The sequence below is a fragment of the Corvus hawaiiensis genome, chromosome Z, assembly GCF_020740725.1.
Source record: "Corvus hawaiiensis isolate bCorHaw1 chromosome Z, bCorHaw1.pri.cur, whole genome shotgun sequence".
NCBI classification, from domain to species: domain Eukaryota; kingdom Metazoa; phylum Chordata; class Aves; order Passeriformes; family Corvidae; genus Corvus; species Corvus hawaiiensis.
In genome coordinates, this window is record NC_063255.1 from 42312834 (window position 1) to 42333864 (window position 21031).

Below are 21031 nucleotides of genomic sequence, written 5' to 3' on the forward strand. Positions count from 1 at the left end.
AATTCCAAAGACTATTGCTTACCCTATGGAAGAGTATTTACTAAGTTTTACAGTAAAGAGTTTGTTACTACTATCCCTAGTTTTAGCAATATGTGTCTCAAATCTCTTCAGACTACATCATGGAACTACAACACTGAATCATACTTAGATTGGTTCATTATATTAAAAATTCTTAGTTTAATGGCAATTTCTCTTATAATAGTTCACCAAATTTCAACCTTTCTGACATGATTTCTTCACACCTCTTTTGTAATTAATCCATTTACAAAAATATACAATTTTTGCCTTTTATGCATAGCATAAAGGTACAAGATAGAACTCCAATTTTCTCAGATTTCAGAAACTGTACAGCTTTTGGTTTTACTACAGCATATACACATTTATTCTTCAGCTACTTACAAAAAATAAATCTATCTTTGCATGTCTTTGATCACTCTCCTCCAACCATTCAGTAATTCATCGGTAATTATAACTTAGTAGTTTCTTTAGCCTAAAAGTATTGTATTTGTATTGTAGTTGTATTTATCACAGATTATCATGAATCCTGGTTTTAAATTACCAAGAGTCCAATTGCTGACTGGAATGGGGAATCTTCTTTCCAATTAAAGTGACTGATTTAATGTAAAACCTTGCAACATTTCACTTTTTAATTAGGTATATCATTATTAAGTACAAAGAGATTCATCCTCATTTTATTTTCTACCCAGAGAATGAAATACAGTGAAAATTAAACATATACCAGTATAGTGCCAGACCCTAGTAACACTTTCAGGATCCCTTTGCAACTACTAATACATCAGCATATGATGTCTTTTATTTCTGCTTCATTCCAAGCACTTACTTGAAAGTCAGGAATATGCTTAAACTTTTTACATCCAAATATCTCTGGGTGCATTGAAAAATATTAAGCCAGTTACCAGTTGAAAAGGAAAAAATGGGATTAATTTGAACAGGAAAACATATGAAAATATAGAGCATCAGCTGACACAAGAGCAGGACTCCCCACACTGCTGTCTGTATGAATCATTTCTCTCCACTAGAACTACTAGTTAAGTAAGGACGTGGCAACCCAAACTTCCAATTCTTACTTAATTCTTACTTGGGTTACAGATGGTAACTACCATAGGAAGTTCCTACCATGGACAACAGACATGAATTTCTGGGACATGGTACCTTCCTGAAGGACAGTTGGCACCTGGGCTAAAGCACCCCTCACTGCACAAAGCAGAAACAGAGGGAGCATTCAGCTTTCTTTTTTCCAGCCAGGTCTAGGAAAGACACTGGCCAGGGACTTTTAAATTACAAAGGAGAATGCTAGAACATGCTTTTGTGAAATCAAACACAAGAGCTAGGAGATAGAGATGATTTGGATTCCTAGAAAATGATTTGATTCCTAGAAAAGGAATTGAAAGAACTGTTCATTGAAAAGAGCTCATCTTACAATTACCTCTCTACATAGGCTAACTCAGGTGAGACAAGAATTTTCTTTATTTTTAACACCTTTTAATGTCTCAGGAGTATTCATATCACACCAAAAGAGCCCTACTTCCAAACACTGAAATTACTGACCCAGCTTGTAAGTGCCGATGAGAAGATCAGATCAGGAGTCTCAGCAACCTGTTGCTGAAATTCCTCCTACCAATCTGATGTGGAGAATCAGGATTTTGCTGTCCATGAGGTCTCAAAACCCCAAATACAGACAAACAGCTTGGAAGGGTAGAATTGCTGCATGGATGAGACTGAAACAAACCTCAAGTAAATAATTCATTCAGCACATGCTTCTGTATTCCCAGTATTCCTGTATGCCCCTCACTTGATATTCAGACAACCATTGTCTGCTTAATGCAGTCTTCACTCTATATTTTAATTCTACAGGGTTAAAAAAATTGACAAGATGCTAGGCACAATTCAGAAGCAGCAAGAGGTTTCTTGCTGGGCTCATGAATCAGCAGTACAAATCAGTGCAAGCTTTTTTGTAAACACACACAAAAGCATGCTTGCTAAGACAAATGAAAGGCTACTATAAAATAGAAAGATTGACTAGTTTTTTGAAAGAGATAAGCCAGAACTACTGTTGAAAGCAAGTATGCAAAATTAAGAAGAACAATTTTATAAAGTTAAAAAACTTCATATAGAATCCAAATTAGATACTCATAATTGGCAGGGCAAAAAGGGTTCTTCAAGCATTCATAATAATACTTTTGTTTCCATGGATCCTATAGGAAAGATTCTTCTTGGAAAGAAATAAAACATACATGAGGGAAGCTTGCTTTTTAGGGAAAAGGAGTATACCAGAATCTAAAATTCTAACACACATTAGGTCTTGACTTTCATCCTGAAAGTGACAAAAAATCAAAAAGTTTCAAACACACTGGTACATCACATCATGATATGATTAAATTTTATTTTTTTCACATAATTTACTTACTTTGAGTTACACTAAGTTGACAAAAATCTCAAAACAGTAGTCTTAAAATGATGATTTTTCAGATAGGAATGTAACTCAACCCTAGAATATTCCACTGACTTGCTGTGAAGTTCCATCAACAAAGGGATTATCATTATAATATCATTAATAAATTGTTACCACTGTACTGACGTTACATAAAAATTAAAAATAAAAAAATCCCCATTGTGTGCCAAAGAGTTTAGTCTGAAACCAGCTGTAGTAACACTAAACACTCTGATAGTGGCAGATAGCTTCTACACAAGTAAAACAGGAGATTAGGGTCAATATATGGGCATTGACAGTAAAGTCACAAGCTAAGAAAAAAAGGTAACTCAAGGGTTCAATAACAGGAGATCTTCTGAAGATCTCTGCATAACCACAGTGACCTCTCTAGCCCAGACTATCCAAGTCTGCAATAAACTAGAAGGACCCAGTAAGAAAGTGGCACCAAAAGTGCACTGTAGTGTCAGGAGAAGGCAGAGAAGTCAAGACTATTATTTACTCCAGTTGGACAAAGTTCCACATATAAAAGGCTACAGAACTGAAAGAATGAAAAGGTACAAAAAATACTGGAGCAAGTAGAGAGGGAAAACACTCAAGACCAGACAAAGAATTCTGCTGTACTTTGGGCTCAAAGTCAGTGCAGAGAAAATCTCAGGCCCATTGAGTGGAATACAGCAATCCAGTCTGGCACAAGGTTAACAAATCAAATCCAAATTTTTTGCAGCAGCAAACATGCATGCTCCAAAATAGGAATATAGCATTAATAATCCAGGAGTTGAATACACAAAATGCATAGAGAAATAAAAAGCATCTTAGAAATTGATTTAATCAGACTCATTAATCTTAGCTTTAAACTAATAAATGTTAATAGGAAGATAGGCCCAGTCCTGCAGACTTTAACCACTTGCAATGGTTATGATAGTACTTCTAGCATGGGAGCAGTAGTCCTAAGGCTGGATCCTCAAGTTAGGAACGCTGGTGTTAACTCCTAAATACTACTCGTGGTATACTGTTGGAATATACCCCATAAACCAACCAGATGTCCTTAGAGACCGTGTTAGTTTAGCTTCATTATGCAGACACAGAGTATTTGTAAAGCTTTACAGATAGCTTATCACAAATTTTGCTTCCTGAATTTTACAAAGAAGGCATTGCTGAAGTCCCTTGTGACTGGAAGCAAGAAACAGACTCAGATCCATAGCATCTTACAATGCTATTCATGTTTTAACTACACATTTTCAAATTTTGGAACCAATCACGATCAGTCTGGGGATCCTCACCTTCAGCAAAGCCGAAGTTGCCACATCATTGCAAGGCTGGGCCTCAATCCCATTTAGTGAACTAAAATTGCTACAGGAACTAAAAGAAAATAAAACTTGTGTGTTACAGCTGTGCAATACCACAGTAATGTTAAAACTCTTTAGCGTTTATTTCATAGATGTGCAGCATGGCTCTAACCCATGGGCATTTATGACTGATGCATCTGCATGAAGCTTCTCATGAATGTTGCAAGCTTCTGAACATCTTCTACAGTCACCGCATTATATAAAGAGGCACGGATTCCTCCCACAGACCTGAATTGAAAAGAGGAGAGGAGAAAAGAAAAGAAAAGAACCAGGAAAGTTTTGTATATTCTAAAAAAGACACTTTTAGCAGTCATAGACATTTAAATCTATTCCTACTCTAAAAGGAAAGAATTCACATTTATGTGCATGAGAAGCAATATTTAATTCTTCAAGGCAGGCCTGCAATCTAGAGAAGCTTAGTATTTACTAGTTATGTATAGCTCCAAAGCTGTAGCCCTATACCATCAAAAAACTAATCCCACAAACACTACTGAGCATGGGAAAGAACTCTTGCAACCAGGTAGACAAGCCACCTGAGAGGCTTTGTACACTGATACAGTCTGACCTCAAAAGGTATCTTCTTTGGCATCTGCACAGAGACAGATTTCCAGAAGAAAGAAGAATTAAGGATTAAGCTCTCTGAAGCCCACCACTTCACCTAGCAGCTGAGACACCAGAAATCTCTGATTACAATCTCTAGACTGCTATTCTCAAGTGTTGCCAAACCAGAATGAGGAACAGCTTACGTGTGAGAAAGGCTGGTAAGCCAATGCACAATGCCTGATGCTGTACCACTGTAGTAACAGTTTATTCTGCACAGGACAGAGATTCACTTTACTAATACTTGAGTAATACTTACCGATGTCCTTTCAGAGATATCATGTTAAGTTCCACAGCCTTCTCAAGAAATTTCTTTTCCAGGGCTTCATCGCCCTTGACACTGCCAATGCGGAAAGGGACATTCATTCTGCTTCGGTTCTTTCTCTCCACTGGACATCTGTAAGGGTTGAAAATGTAATGCTTAATCCACTTTGCACTAAATTTATATTTTCAGCTATGTGCAGTTTGAGAAAGTGAATAATCACACCTGTTTAGAACCAAAGTGAACCCTTCATAATCAAAATTGTGAAATCATTACTTTCTGTGAAAGAAAGCAATCTTCCTTTTTTAACCAAGTATAATAATGGAAGTGGTAAACTGGAGGGCTTATTAACCCTTCTTGACATACTCAAAATTATGCCAGAGAAATGGACAAGAGGCTTGTATACAGACCAAATCAAAGAAAACAAAAAAAAAAGGAAAAATAAATAAAGAACAATGTTATTTAGGATAGGTGAGGTAATTAGAGGGAATTTTTACTAAGTCTAAAGCAGTTTCTCCTCTTTATCTTCAAGGACTGACACTTCTCAACTAGTCAAAAGTGTTACCAGAATTACACTCAGCTAAACAGAACTAAAGGAAATATAAGAACACAGCATAAGAAAATTTTCATGGACATTAGAAACTTCTGTTAGTGATTTCAGTCCATCTTCTAAATTAGTATTACTTGGAATCATGAAGTAGAGAAGAAGTATCGCTAGAACAAATCTTGCATTTCATACATGGCCACAACATTATATGAGATCCATCACAGCTCCTTAATATATCTTAAAATCCCATTTAATCCAAAGTGGAAAACTCAAAATACATGTAATATCTCTTCGTCTATTTTGTGAAGGTGAGAAATGATGGAGGAAGACGAGAAGATTTAAATATCTTTTTTTAGCATTTCTACTTATAAAGGAGATATGAAGCCTTCAGATTCGTATGATTTATTTTTTCCTGTGATGTAGATTCTCGCAGGCATTCAATACCAATAAGTTTTCATAAACTGCATGTGAATTTCATAGCTATTATTATGCTATTTGGAAAAGAATGGGTACCATTCTTTTCAGTTCCTCTCTTGTTCCTTTGTCCAGATGTCTCCATGATGAAAAAAAGATCCATGATAACATCTGCCTATGCAAATCTTCTACTTCAGTTTTAACCAGGAAAATAATGTTCAAAAGGCCTATGCTTCTAAGCACTCCCATATCTGAATTACTGCAGCCATGCTACAGTTTTTGGAATATCCAGTCGCTACTAGGCAATCTGATGTAATTCAGCTAGTGCACAGACATTGGAAAACAAACTGCAAATGGCACAGAGCACTTTGTGGAAGAAAGGCTCCATTTGCTGAATGGTTTGTCACATGGCTTACTCAGGGATGTATGCCACAGATTTAAGTGCCATGTTACAGCTGGGAAGGCAGCTTCAAATTAAGTCTTCCTTTTAGTTATAGATACAATTAAAAAATTCACAGTCTTAACCGTATTGCTTAGGAAGCTGCACACAGCTCAGTTAGTGAAGCTTGTTCTGCTTTCCCAGCTGACTATTTACCATCCCATTTGCATTGCATTTCCCACTCACTGCCTTACAGACCAACTTGCCAGATACAGATTTCTGTTTGTCACAAAATGTTTTTTTTCTAGGCTTCATTTGCTTTCTGACGTTTATGAAAAACCCTCAGGATTTCTCTGGAGTAGGATCACAATCCTGATCATGGTGATGCTAAAGGCAAAGCTGTTCTCATTAACTACATGGATAACCAGAATGTATTAAATATTATGATGAAACTTTATCCCTGCCAATTATGACTGCAGACAGCTTTAATTTAAAATCCAAATTTAATTTGCCCTATCCTAACTTTGACTTGGAAGTAAATTAGGTGCCCACACTGTTGCTTTTACACTGAAGGTGAAGGAAAATATATTGCAGTTTCATGGTCAATTAGTAGTCTGAGCTTGGCAAATATTATTACAGTATCAGCTTTTACTGATATACATAGGTCCTGTGAGCTCAAAAATGTAATGTAAGAGCAACTCTATGTAAAAGTAAGAGGGTTGAATCTGCTTTGGAAAGCCAGCAAAAATAACTAAAGAAAATAAACTGTGCATAAAGTACATAAAGAAAATGTATTCCATTTTGAGATCTGATCTTCCTATTTTATTTCAGAAAGTGTTTCAGAAGTTAGCATAATTAGCTAATAAAAATGCTCTGCTTGACAGAGGAAAAAGCAGAGTCTTTGACTCCTGGACGGTGGTAGGGAAAATACAACACAAAGTGGTCTCTACAATTTCTTACAGGCAATTTTCTCTGTTTTGGTCTCTATTTCCCCAAAAGATTCAGTAAGCATACAAACCAGAATCTGTGTATCTGGTTTTTTGTATACTCTTCTCCTAGGCTCCTGTTTTATTAAGTTTAGAATATGTTTTTAGTAGGCTTCACTACTGATCTATACAAGGTAAGTTGAAGTAACTTCCTACTGGAATGAAACTTATCCGTGGGCAGTTACCAAGTGAATAGTTTGCACAAGTAGGATCTATAGGAGTCCTCAAAAAAGGTGACTTCAACAATACACTGTAATTAAACTCTTGAAATTTATGAATGTCTGGTTATGTAGCAAATATTGAAACCAAGGGGAAAAGCATAACAACTTACGTATAAAATCCATTAGATTTGTCTATAATATCATAAATCATCCGTGATTTGATTAAACTAAGTTTATCCATAGCTGCAGCTCCACCATTATTCTTTATCCATTCCAGCACCAATCCCATGATATAAATACTGCAAAAGGAAAGAACATTTTTCAGTGAAATTATTCAAACAAGAAAAAAGTAAGTCTTGTCTAATAGTTCACAAAATGTTTCAGCAACAAAATGCCATGTTTGATTTAAGGGCCCTTAAGATTAACAAATCAAAATCTAGACTATTTTACAAGTTAAGACAACTCTAAACAGACAGTGTTTTCTGCACACAGATGAAACATCCTGAAATTCATATGCCACACATATCTGTTGGACCCTGCTTAATCCTTTGTACCATGGAAGGACACATCATGCAGGCTTCCTGCAGCCCTGCATGGCTCCCAAAGACATCCCCAGACATGCTGCATGGACTGCCAATTGATTGCCTACACAACTGCCTGTCAGGTCCTGCCTAGGAGGACTACACAACTGCCTAGAAGGAGCCAGATTTAGCAAAAAAATTAATAGCATTCACCCTGTGCAGCTGCCTTAGCAAAAATACAAGAGTAAATCTCAAATACATGTACATTAATATGCCAAAAATTTAACCATATTTTCACAAATGTTAAAAATAAGAACTCTAATCCCATTTCTGTCTACAAAGACCTTTTGCCCACATGAACAGTGAAGTTTGGCGAAACAAATAATGATGCATCACACTTAATTATTCGTTACTTAGTTCTTAGTACAGATCTGGAAGCCTACTGCCATCACATGGCTTGGGAGCAAGAATTTCAATGCTAGTTACTAAGTGCAACATAAAAAAATCCTTTGCCTTTGTGCTTTTGCTACAAAACTCAGCTTGTTCAAGTTCAGCATTTCCCACGACTACAACAATTTGCATGAAAACCTGCTCCCAAGTTTTAATGGACTATTTCCAACAAGTTCGTTCTTATGAATCCCTTCATTATTGATTCCAAGGGAGGGCTCAGAGAACATTACCCTACAAGTTTCCCTTGTACATATCTAGCAGGAGGCTGTTTTAAATTTTTCTGCTTTTTATTTCTAAGGGGATGCCAGTACCAAATCTTTGAACACTTCAGAAAGGCTGCAGAATAACCAAGGTTACAGGCTGCCATTTATAGGAAGTACCTTACAGCTCTGAGAGCACGATCCTGCTATGACAGCACACTAACAACTACTCCAGTGTCAAGGATTTAAGAGAAGTGTAGACCATGCCCTTGGCAAATATACAGGGCCGTATTCACCTCTTGCCCTCACTTCCTTGAGCAACTGAACTCTTAGAAGTCAGCCTTAGAGTCATTCACAAAAACCCAGACAGCTGAAACCTTCTTTTATGTCAATCAAAATAGTATAAGTGCAAAATAATAAGTGCAAAATGCATTTCAGAGCTTGGAAATGAGATTTTCATAGCAAATTCATTGTTAATTTTAGCTGAACAGATTAGGGTCAAAGAGTCAATGGTATTGTGCCGTGAGGTTAAAGCCATTAGCATCACCTTAATTTAATTTAACATCCTGCTGAAGTAGCTTTTGCAAATTCAGTTAATATTTCCTGCCTGTTTGCCAGCAAACCATTAACATGTGCAAGGAAGAGAGCAGAGAAAAAGAGAACTAAGAAGCCTTGCCAGTTCCTTAAACTGGAACAGGCAGTTAGAGCCAAGCCAAACAGATGTGCATCCTGCCAATATTTCAGTCTGTTACATTCTGGATTCTGGAGTGTACTCCAATGTGAGTCTGTAGCATGAAGTGAAATCTGGCAGGACAGTGATGAGAAAGAAGAAAGACTGTTAGTTCAACTTTATTTTCAGTTCCCTTAACCTCCTACTACCCTGTTCAGGCTACTGACAGACACTGAGTTACAGTTAAAGCAGCACTTTCTTTTCAGAAGTTCTTTGCAGTGGCTAAAATAAGGCTGCAGAATTTGATTTGTTTTGCTTTTCAAATCAGAGGAACAACACTGTGTCCAAGTACTGAGACTAAGTAGAACTTCAGTTTTTCAAATGGAAATAGCTTTGTACTTGGAAAACATGAATGGCTGGATTTAAAACCTGGCATATTCAATTATAAAGTGTCCAAAAACAGTATGTGTGAATTGGCAGTCAGGAAAATAATCAATCATGAAATAGAGGTTTCATCAAGCTCTGGAAAATAAAGACATACATACTGCCTGTGTTACAAAGCTACACTGAGCAGACCAAAATCTGGAAACATTGTATAGTTAATTCCTACCCGGTGTACCCAGCCAACAGGGCAGACAGGCTGCCAGTAAGAATACATAATTGCAGCACTACATACTGTACAGTATGCACACAACTTGGGGAAACGAGTTCTGCACTGTAAAATCTGGTATAAACAAATGTTCTCAAGATTTACTGTTCTGTTGATAAAGATAGCTGCTCCTATGTCATTGCAATAGTACACCCTGCAGTGACAAATCAGCAGATTCAGAGATACTAAATTCAGTAAAATTTGAAGTGATAGTAATGATGGAATTAAGTTATAGGGTTTATATAAAGGAATCACAGAACTTTATTCCTATACACCATTTAATATCTGTCAAAGATCATTAAGCAACCTGACTTTTTAATTCCGGAACATACAAACAAGCTATAAGAGCTGAAACTAAACACCAGTATAAAATTGCATTATCAAATTATCTGAATGAGCAGGAAATCTTTATTTTCAAAGTAATTTTAAAGTTTCTGGGAAAAAGTGATATCTGGACTGAAGATCTTTTTTTTAATAATCATTTCAGAGGACACTGATATAAAAATTCTTCAGCTTAAGAATGGGTAGATACTACTAGCTCAACATGTAAACATCCTAGTAGCAAAGCACCATTTCACTGGTTATCAGAAGCTAGGAGACAGCAATTTAAAAAAAGCAATCTGTAGTCGGATCTGCTTCTTGCATAATGAAATTATAAGGTACAAATGGCAATTTTATGATTTTGATTGCTAGCAATGATTATAAAGCTAGATCAATTTTATCTTTGGATGCCAAATCAAACACTGAGATGGCAGTCAGAGAATTATGCAAAACTGTACTAGAGAATAAAGTAAAGTAACTACTAAAATGCCTTTAAAAAAATTCTTTTACAGTTTCATTTCAAAACTGACAGTAGTGATAGATGTAGCAGGAACACGAAATATTTTAGAAGTTTAAAAGAATGCATATTCTTGTACTATCCTACATTATTTAAAACTTTAATAAAAACAATACTGACCATTTTCCAGTAAAGAAAGTCAGTGGGGATGTGGAGGTTCAAATGCTGAGAGCAACATCAGGAAGAAATTAAATCAAACTGTATTTAGCGATCAAGAAGCAAGTCTAAGTGCCAAATTACCTCCTTGCAATGAGAGACGCATCATCGCTGAATTGACTAGAGCTGTGCTCATGTAAACCAGAACTGCATCCTGAAACTTCTACAATGGAGTTATGACATAAAATATTTACTTTGCAAAAGACTACATCCTTTATGGCTGAGTCGCACTAGGCAAAGCAAAGCCTACTTCAGTCACACGGCTGGACACTTGCCATGTTTTCACAGGAATCACGTGAAACACTTCAATGTATCAGTGACTTGAGGGCAAATACACAAGTTTGGAAGCTTTTCTAGGTAAGAGCAGCAGATGGCAGTGCAGCAGCTTTCTGAATAAGGAGTATCACGTAGCAGGGTGAGTTACCTGTAGCATGGTGGAGTGTTATACAAAGAGCTATTTGCTGCCTGTGTTTTGTAATCCAGTACAACAGGGCATTCCTTCAGTGCAAATCCCAGCAAGTCCTCACGTATTATTACAACAGTAACTCCAGCACAGCCAACATTCTTCTGAGCACCAGCAAAAATCACACCAAACTTTAAAAGGAAAAAGAAAATAACTTGGCACATGCATTCACTTGTAGGTCTTACAACTGAGTAATACCCCAGGCATACTAGTCAGATGAATGGAACACAGAATGTGTTGAAAATTATCAAGTTGTAGGTCAAAAGAAGAGTTAGGAGGAGTTCTGATTTCAAAGTGCACTTACGGCTACTCAGCTGGGGATTATAATAACAACAAATTTTACAACAGTTTGCTAAATGTTTATTTAATGGCTGCAAATAATTCTCAAGGCAGACTGTTCCAATTTCACACTACTTCAAGCAAATTTACTAAAAACAAATTCCTACACATTTCACAGTATTTTCAACCCATCTGGTATTTCAGAACCATCATCATAAAATCCACCTGTTCAAAGAGGCAGATAGGAAAGGCCAAGTTGAGAACATCAACAACTACTCCTTTTTGCTACACACAGGTTAGAAAGGTCAAACGTGCTATTTCACTAGTCAGTAACACTTCTACTCATAGTATACTTTAAAAACATAGTAATTGCCTATGTTCTGCCTCTGTACCATCTATGAAACAGACACCATAATCGTGAGGCATAGGAAGCTTTTATGGAGCTTAAAAGAGGTTACAGATTTTTCATGTAAGAGGCAGGATTAAAAAACTGATTCACAGTACCCTGCTGTAGCCATACACTATCTATAAACTAAATATGATTTAGAAGATATTTATTTTAGCTGTTTTTTTCTTTTTTAGCAGGTATCTTCTTCATTAGGGAAGATCACACAGTAGCTAAATAATCTTGGGTAGCTATTAACATGAACAATTTCAACATAGTTAAGTATGTTTTTATGAGAAAAAGGAAAACAAATAGACACTGAAATCTCAAACCTGAAATTTCAACACTTCTATCCATCAACAGATAGTCAACTAACAAAACATGACTTCCTTAATTTCAGTGCTCAGCTAGAAATGTCTCAGCCAGACATTTCAAAGTGCTTAATTACATGCATTGAAATTTGAAAATGCTTTGTGCGGTCACTATGTCCAGTTCTTTACCTTGGAAACATCCACAGGTTTGGACAGGAAGTTTGAGGACATATCACAAACCAAGACTGCTCCTTTGACATCAGGTACAAAGTCAAATTCCACACCATGAACAGTTTCATTAGCACAATAATACACGTAAGAAGCATCTGGATTAAGATTCCAAGTGCTCGGGTCAGGAATGCCTGGGAGACAAAATAGAAAACCAGAGATCACTGGAGACAAGTAATTTTCTTGGCATGCAATTTTACCTGAACATGAAACTTAAGTGCAAACCAAGAACAATTTTGCCATATAGACTATTAATCATGTTGTTACCAGGAAGATAATGCATCTCCAAAACCAATACACCAGTGCATTCCCAAAACTCTCTGGTGAGCCATCATTAAGTTGCAAAACCTTTTGTTTTCACCCCTTATTCCTCAAACGATTTTCTTCAAGTTTGCAATTCCAGACTACAAACTACTGCCCTAGGGGTTCAAAACAGCATTTCAGAGGAATTCAGACACTGGGTCCAAGAATCTTCGTGCTGCCTTTGGAACCACAGAAACATCCAAATTCTCACTGGCAAAGTTCTCTAAAACTCTCTTCTGTGAAATCTCAGAAGCATTTAAGTCTTGCCCAAGCTGAACAAACACAAGGTTACCTACCTTCCTCCCATTTTAATCTTTGCAACTGATTTACAAAACTAAGATTGCTTCTGTCAACAGGCAATATGCAGGCATGTCCTGACAGCACAGAACAGGTTTGGCATAGAACAAGTAGCTGTTCTTTCTTTTCTCCTCCAGAACCTGATTTGAGGGGGGGTGGGGGGGAGGGCAGGAGATGGTGCTATTGCCTCCACCATTATTTACTGTCTCTCCTCTTACCTACAGCTACAAAATGGTGAATTACATTCCCCCAGACTAGAAAGTCATAGGTTCAATTCCTTCCTGTGCCTCAGACAATACACACTTATTTTCCAAGTTAGTGCCCTAGTCACCAGTTAATACACTACCTGACATGGAGATATTCTTTGTCTTTCTTGTTGCCACTCTTTTTTGTTCAAGGGTTGTAATTTGGACCAGAGGGAAGAAAAGTGAGCAAAACTAGCAGGAATAGAAACTAGATCTCATGTATTCCTGTTCCAAGAATTATTTATGTATATTCAGCGACACAGTGGTGGGAAAGAATTTAGGAAACCTTAAAAGCAGATAACAGAATTCAGGTCTCCCATATCCTGGGTCAATGACAAGGTTAAAATCTCACACCTGCTTCTAAATTTTAGAGCAATCTCATTACTGAGTGTATACGGAATTGAAATACCTCCCAATATTCCTGTGAATAGCTTAAGAACTCACTTAAATATTAAGAAATTGAGAGAGCCCAGACCATTTACCTTCTTAGACACTTGTTTCTTGCCACTTATTTTCTGGGATCTGCTTGGCCCCATTTCACAATTTTTTTCTGGTGGAGACTGTTAAGCCCTTTAACAAATCTCCCAGCGATGAACAAGGAGAGATGTGGCAGACAATCTTTTGAGTGCTGGACAGTCAACTCTAGTTAACATTCAACAGCCCAATAGCTATGCTGGATCAATTTTCAGAGCAAGTAAGAAGCTAAGCATTCCACATGGACAGATGCAGTCATCAACTTACTTGTATAGGTTCCTAGTTTGGGATGAACAATATTCACTTTGGCATACTTCTCTGCTTCTTTAGCTGCTTTTGCCGACCAGCCTCCAGTAACCACATAATCTGCCTGTCTTCCCTCCTTTAAACCAATAAGGTTAAGCGGGACTGCACTGAACTGACCAGATCCACCTCCTTGAAGGAAAATAACTTTGTAGTTGTCTGGTATATTTCTGCATAAAAGAAATAACCATTTATATTATTCCCAGGTGACACAGGATGCATACAACTTGGTATTATGCATTTAACAGTGACTGAGGAAGAACTCTGTCATTTTAGAAGACTCTGCTTAGAGCTTAGATCAAGTCCCATTAACTTACCTCAGCAATGATCTTGAGAAATAACTTAAATATGTAAGAGTAAATGCTATAAATTTTAGTGATGAAAATTGGCTGAAAAAAGCTTTCCATCCCCAACCCTGGCATTGCATTAAGCAAACTCACTCCTGAGTCACTCCTTGAGTACCCACAAACTTGAAAGATAATCCGTCACAATTAATGCTGACTTTTAATTTTACCAATTGCTAGCTTCGTTACTTTTCTGTCAGGCTAAGAACATCACACCAAAGCGCTTACAGTAGCACTCGGCTGTGAGATCCTTCAGTTTGAAAGTGCAACAGTACAGTAAAGTATATGTGCAGAGCAAGTGCAGTAAAGAGTTGCTCATACAATCACAAAAAATTATGCATTCAAATTATTCATTAAAATCCCTTTCTCAATGACTCTGGCTGTGACTGACAGTCAACTGCTTATGTTAAATAACCAATATTATTAACTACTATGAGTAATTCTAATCCACATATATTTATTTCAAATTTTAAAAAATGTGTCATTCTACAAATAGGAAAAGGGTTCTTGATCAGTGATTGTAACAATGATCCACAGAGCTTTTGTTAATAAAATAGGACTTATGAGCAATGTATACCACTATATCACATTTATACCACTAGACAATTGATTTTTATTGTTTGCACTTATTTCTTTTAGTTCATGTCACGTTCATGAATTCTATGAAGGTGACAAAAATCAAAATTTAAAAAAAAACTCAGCTAGACATATAAAAAACATCTTAACCTAATAAGAATCCTTCGTCACATTCAAAAATATAAGCATCAAACAGAAGATCAGTATCTTCCCCAAGGTTATTACTCTGTCATACACAGTACACATGCATGAAAAACACCACCAAAAAGGAGCTTTCAAGGAAAGATCTCCACATTAGACACTATTGATGCAACTAGCACAAGCATAACATAAAAATAAGCAGAAAGTAATTCACTTACAGCAATTCACGCATGAGATTTTCAGTTGTATTTAAAATTTTTGTGAAATCTGAGGAACGATGGCTCATTTCTTTGGTGGAATAGAGAGAAAAAATAACATGAAACACGATGGTAATAAATGAATTTGATTTTAAAACAGTGTTAAGCTTTAAACCTTTTACACTACAGACCCAAAATGCCTGAAGCTTGTCATTCCCAGTTCCTACTCCTCTTTAAGTACATAAATACTCCTAAATACCCACAGAAGACTTATACCTGCAGTCTTGTCCAAACACAGGCAAATTCTGTTCATTGACAGTTGGCACCCACATGACCTTACTATGGCCAGGAACAACCACATTTGCGGGTAAAAAAATACTCTCTAGAAAGGTTTAATTTTTCCTCACGCTAAGAACCTTCTCTGCTGCTAATGCTATAACAAGTGTATAATAAAGTACAGGAGTTTGTTTTGTTCTCTTATCTTTAGCAAGGCTTCTTCACACAGTAAAGCTAATTAAACATTAAGGACACTCACACAGTAATTCCTTTTAAATCCAAAGGCTGTCTTCCACGTGTAAGTGTACAATTTAAACATTAATCTGAATTGCGCAGAGACAGCTGCACGTTCTACTTTTAGCAACTAATCAGTTTCATAGACTAATAAAATGCTCACCATCTTGATGCATAAATCTTTTGTGCAACTGGGGCTGAAAAGCCAGTCAGGTACTCATATGGCACAGAAGACACTTCCTGCCTCATGGCAGGACAGCACTGCCTCCCTAATGGGAAGGATGCTATACATCTATATGGTATCTATATACACCTATACAGACACACAGGTCTGTTAGAAATGGAGCCAAAATACCAAGATCAGAAAGTCTTATTAAACAATCCAGTTAAACGCTGAAATCATGAAAAAAATGGAATTTTTTAAGTCTTACCAAGAACACTTATACCAAGTCCTTTGTAGTCCACCAATTCTTTCTGTGCTTCTAATAATACCTAAAAAAAAAAAAAAAATCCAGAAATAAATTAAGGGAATTTTTCATTATCTGGAGTCTCTGATGCATTATGCCTATACCAGCTATTCCATATTGCAATAACCTGACACTTGTCAAGTAAGATTAACAAAAGCATAGTCACCAATACAATTTTGTTGTACCTAGAAGCCTAAGGCTTTTCGTAAGACAGCAAACTTAAATCATATGCTTGTTGTGGACACCATGTTTAAGTTATTATTTCAAATGTTACATTTCCAAATTTCTCAACAATTTCTAGGAGTTGAATGAACTCTTAACCTTTACAGAACATCTAACGTTTGTGTACGTATTCTTTCTAAGCAAGCATCCCAAATACCCACTCTCACCACTCCACCCTGTTCCTTTCTCTTGACTTGTGCAAATAGGACAATCAAAGTATTGAACAAAACATAAGAGAAAGATCAGTTTGGGGAATTGGATGCCTTAAACTGAGCCAACATGACAATGACGGGTTTCACAGAAAGAAGTCCCATAGTTTTTGAAGATGAGCCTTTATCTTACTGAGAGTTAAGAAAGAAATTAAGCAAAATTTTGAGGCAACCAAAAATAAAAGTCCTAGCCAAGTAGTGCTTCAGCCATCGTTTTTTTTCTACCCTCTCCGATAGCCCTTGAGTATCAACAAAGTAGAATGAGATTCTAACCACTGGATCAGCAGCTTCTGATTTTGCTAAATTCTTGTCTGAGAGCCAGAACACTCTTGGCTGCTCCTAAAGAAAGCAGGAGAAGGGGAAGCCCCAGTAGAATAGCCACTAAAACAAATGCTGCATGCATGCACCGTAGGACCTGACAAGAAACTGCACACTGGGCAATTTCAGGAATAAGAAATCTACCTTGCTGACAGGGTGTCTGCATGGCCTGTCAACTGTAACAGCTGGGTACCAAAAGGTCAACTAAAAGATTGTGAAGTTCTAACCCCATTTTACAAGGAAACGTATCCCATGCCAGAGAAGGAAGGGGAAAAAAGCAAGGGAGAACACACAGACTATTAGAGGAGTGCTTGCTAAACTGCTTGATAAAATCCAATTTTGTTAGTAATATTCTTCATCTGAAAATCTGCACATGCCCGACAGTAGACATCTCCGACACCCATTATAATCTATGAATTACTCCATCTTCTTTCTTCACTGAGTCTGAGTGCATTATAGGCAGCATCAGCCCACAATCAAAAGGAACAAACCATCGAGATAATACAGAGATAATACAGCAGTCCACACAAGAGCACTGCATTTTCAAGAGGGGAAACAGATTAATAATACAGAGTTCAGCTGTGCCCACCTGCACTCCTCAAATCTTAAATCCAGTTCTTAGCAGTCTCTGTCAGAGAGCTGGGTACTGAGGCAGTGCCTGTGAGAGCCCCTTTTCGAATCTAGGGCTCAACACAGAACAACAAATTTCTTTGCAACCTTATCCACAAAGGACATTTCCTCAAGAAAAGAGATGGGAGGGGAAAGAAACCCAAATAAAAATAAGAAATCCGTTTATTTAACGAAATTTTTAAAATACGTAATGCATAAAATAACGAAAAATACTATAAGGGAAAGTAAGAAAACGAAAAAAAAAAAAATTCCACAGTAGATAACCTTTAAACTGAAAGTCGGGTATGTACAGTGGGCAGAAACCACCCCTCTCCATATGTAACTGGATAATCCATGGCTGCTGATGCAACTTTCCAGAGGGTTGAGTGTACACTGCATTCACTATAACTTCTTATAAAAAGGCATCTCAGGGAATTACTACGCTATCTATCAGCTGTCAAATCTCACACTCCACACAGCTATCCCTGCGCAGTTAGGTCCTACCTCCCATCCCAAAACTAACGATATAGCTGTTGCTGCCATATCATCCAGCAGAGGAAAAAAAATTCCAAAAACCTAGAGAGTATTCCATGAACCACACTCAAGTTCCTTTCCAAAAGTCCAAGCTTATCAGGGCAGTTCGTTGGAGAAGGGAAGAAGACACGACGTTTCAGCGCTGTGCGGGTAAAGTCCTGTAATTACTATTTACTAGAGCTTCCCCAACCCTCGCTTTGCAGCCGGAATCCCGCGGGGAGCCGAGGGGACGAAGACACCCAGCCCCGCCGTGCCCCAGCCCGGGCCCTACTCACGGAGCGCGGCAGCTTCGCCGGCCCGGCGCCGAAGTTCGCAACCTGCCGCCCGCCCTCCATCGCCACAACAACACCGCAGACCGCGCAGCTTGGGCTGCGGCCGCGCCACCGGCCCCGCTGCTATAAACCCGAGGTCGCCGGGGCCCGGCACTTCCCACCCCTGTCCCGGCTGCCCATTGGCAGCGCGGCCGCGGGGAGGGCAGCGTGAGGGGCGGGGAGGCCGGGGCCGGGGCCGGGGCCGGGGCCGGGGCCGGGGCCGGGGCCGGGGCCGGGGCCGGGGCCGGGGCCGGGGCCGGGGCCGGGGCCGGGGCCGGGGCGTCCCCGTCTGGCCGCGGCCCTGGCGCTCCGTGGGGTCCCCACCCCCGCGGGCCCTGCGCGGGGAACGCAGCGAGCCCTGGCGGGTACAGCGTACTCAGGCCGCCGGTGGGTGGGCGTGCGGGCAGACACACACACTCACAGACGGTGATCGCATGTCCTACTGTAATTTTCTGTCTGTGCTTTTCCCCACATGGGTGCTGCAGCAGAGCTGGGACGTTTGTTCTAAAAGCAGTCTGCGTGAATGCGTGAGAAATTAAAAGTAGCGACCCACAGTTACAGTGAGTTTTAGGAGATCCTTCATATTTCATATGAAATGTCAAGAGGCAACGGGCCTCATCAGAAACTGATGCACAGGATGTTCCACCTGAATGCGAGAAAGAACTGTGCAAGTGACCATGCACTAGAACACGTTGCCCTGAGAGGTTGTGGAGTTTCCCTCGCTGGAGACACGTAAGAACCACCCAGGTGCAATCCTGTGCCATGTATTCTGGTATGTCCCTGATAAAGCTGGAAGTTGGAGCAGATCACCCGCTGTATCCAACCTGACCGTTTCCGGTGATTCTGTGATTCATCTTGAAAGAGGTGGGTTTACAGTACGCAGATGTTCTCATATTTTGTGTGAAATACTTACCTCGTAGAGGAGGAGGATCCCTGCCTTCTCTAAGCCAAGAAATGCCTGCATGTTGTGCAGTTTCCCCAAAAAGTCTGTTGCAGGCAAATTGCTATTTGAGAGCTGTGATACTTGATCAGCTTCACATAAGGGATAGCACAGCTTGGACTTGCCTTGAGGTTTGCCAAATCCTAGGCTAACATCAGTGAATACTAAAGCATTCCTTCCACAGATACCTTGGCTTATTGAAAACACAGCAGTAGTACAATGAAATTGTTGTAACTGAGGGAAAGAGACTTTAGCTCATTCAATTTTCTCTGATTGTTTTAGGGAGAGACATTCTGCCCAAGTCAGTTTCCAGAAGTTATTTTTAAAGGTAGTAGCAGTAAATCAATTTTGACAAAACAAGCCATGAAGTATGACTGAAAACAGTTGGGCATCGGAGTTCCATAATTTCCAAGTATCTTGCACAAGATTCACGATTCTCATATGTAGCTGTATAAAGCACAGCTCTTGAACACATTAGATTGCCTGGTGTTTCCTGTAACGCTGGCCCTATGTTAGTCTCATGGGTATTCACCAATCATCAATGATGAAACTGAAATAACGTTTACCAACATTAATCATCTGTATAGAAATCTGCATTTTTTTAAGAAATGAAAGCATCAATGTCCATTATACTGAGATGTGAATACTGAGATGTATATAAAATACCATTTTTCATTACCAATTATTTCACTGAAGAAATACCAACTACTTGAATTTGTTCCTTTTCCTGTCAAGCCAGGGGATACCTGGAACAACAAAAAGAATTTACAGACCACAGCTTGATCTGGTATTTAGTTAAAAGATTTTCATCTTAAGGAAGTTATTTTGTTAAAAGAATTGTAAACAGAGAGAGTGGTGGTAGAGCAAAGATAACTTTCATTTCAATAATAGCTATAGCTTAAGAAAAATCTACCAAACTTGCTTTCAGACACCAGAAACCTCCTCAGTTCTTAAGAGATAACAGCAAACTTCACAGACCTCACAGGCTGGATACATTATCTTCAAAACACCAAGGTATTTTTAAAGTATGTCTCACACCACAACACCCAGAAAAACTACATTATTTCTGGTTAGAAAAATTAGTTATAATTAAATAGAAACATCTACTGAAATGATTAATAATAACACAGATGTGACTAAAATTTAATTATTTTTACTAGTGTCTCAAATAGACATAAGATCAAAAGATACAGGCTTGTCATATGGTCTTTCCAGTACTAAATCCAAACCACCTATATAGGCCCAGGGAAGCAACTTCAAACTCAAGTCTGCTAGGTAAATGGTATCCAAGGTAGTAAGGGTAGTGGAAGCAGTCAGACATAGTATAGGTTGAGGGTTCAGGTCAGGAAGCCTGGCGACTACTACAGAAGTCCTTCAACATCCAAGCAGGATCAGTCTTGAATTGTAATTGTGTGGCACAAACCACAAGGGAAATTAAACCTTTGGACTTAAAAATGTAATTCAGATGCTAGCACAAAGAGCTAGAACACAGAAACTAGGCAAGCTAGTGTTTGTATCAGCTCAGAGCACAGGGTGTAAATACCAGGTATTGGAGCTTTCAGTTCACAGAAATCCCATCCTGGCCAGAAGGGTCAAAAGTAGCAGCTTGCACGAGATCAGAGGACAACTCTGCTGGAAGCCTTGGCACCCAGAAGCTTTAGAAAATCCTCTTCCTACTGTGCATTGATGGGAAGTATATAAAATTGATAAGAAGGTATAAACCAGAAATTTTTG

At 38.5% G+C, this 21031-nt stretch overlaps 1 protein-coding gene across 1 annotated transcript; it reads right to left on the bottom strand.

Moving 5' to 3' along the window:
* Positions 1-2384: 2384 nt before the first annotated feature.
* Positions 2385-18431, bottom strand: PSAT1 (phosphoserine aminotransferase 1). Its single transcript, XM_048292167.1, has 9 exons — positions 18322-18431; positions 16119-16179; positions 15199-15268; positions 13884-14089; positions 12259-12431; positions 11056-11225; positions 7318-7446; positions 4658-4795; positions 2385-4026 (listed from the first exon to the last, which is right to left on the bottom strand). Exons 1-9 carry the CDS (start codon positions 18379-18381, stop codon positions 3921-3923), a joined length of 1113 nt encoding a protein of 370 aa, XP_048148124.1. The 5' UTR covers positions 18382-18431; the 3' UTR covers positions 2385-3920.
* Between the last annotated feature and the right edge of the window lie 2600 nt (positions 18432-21031).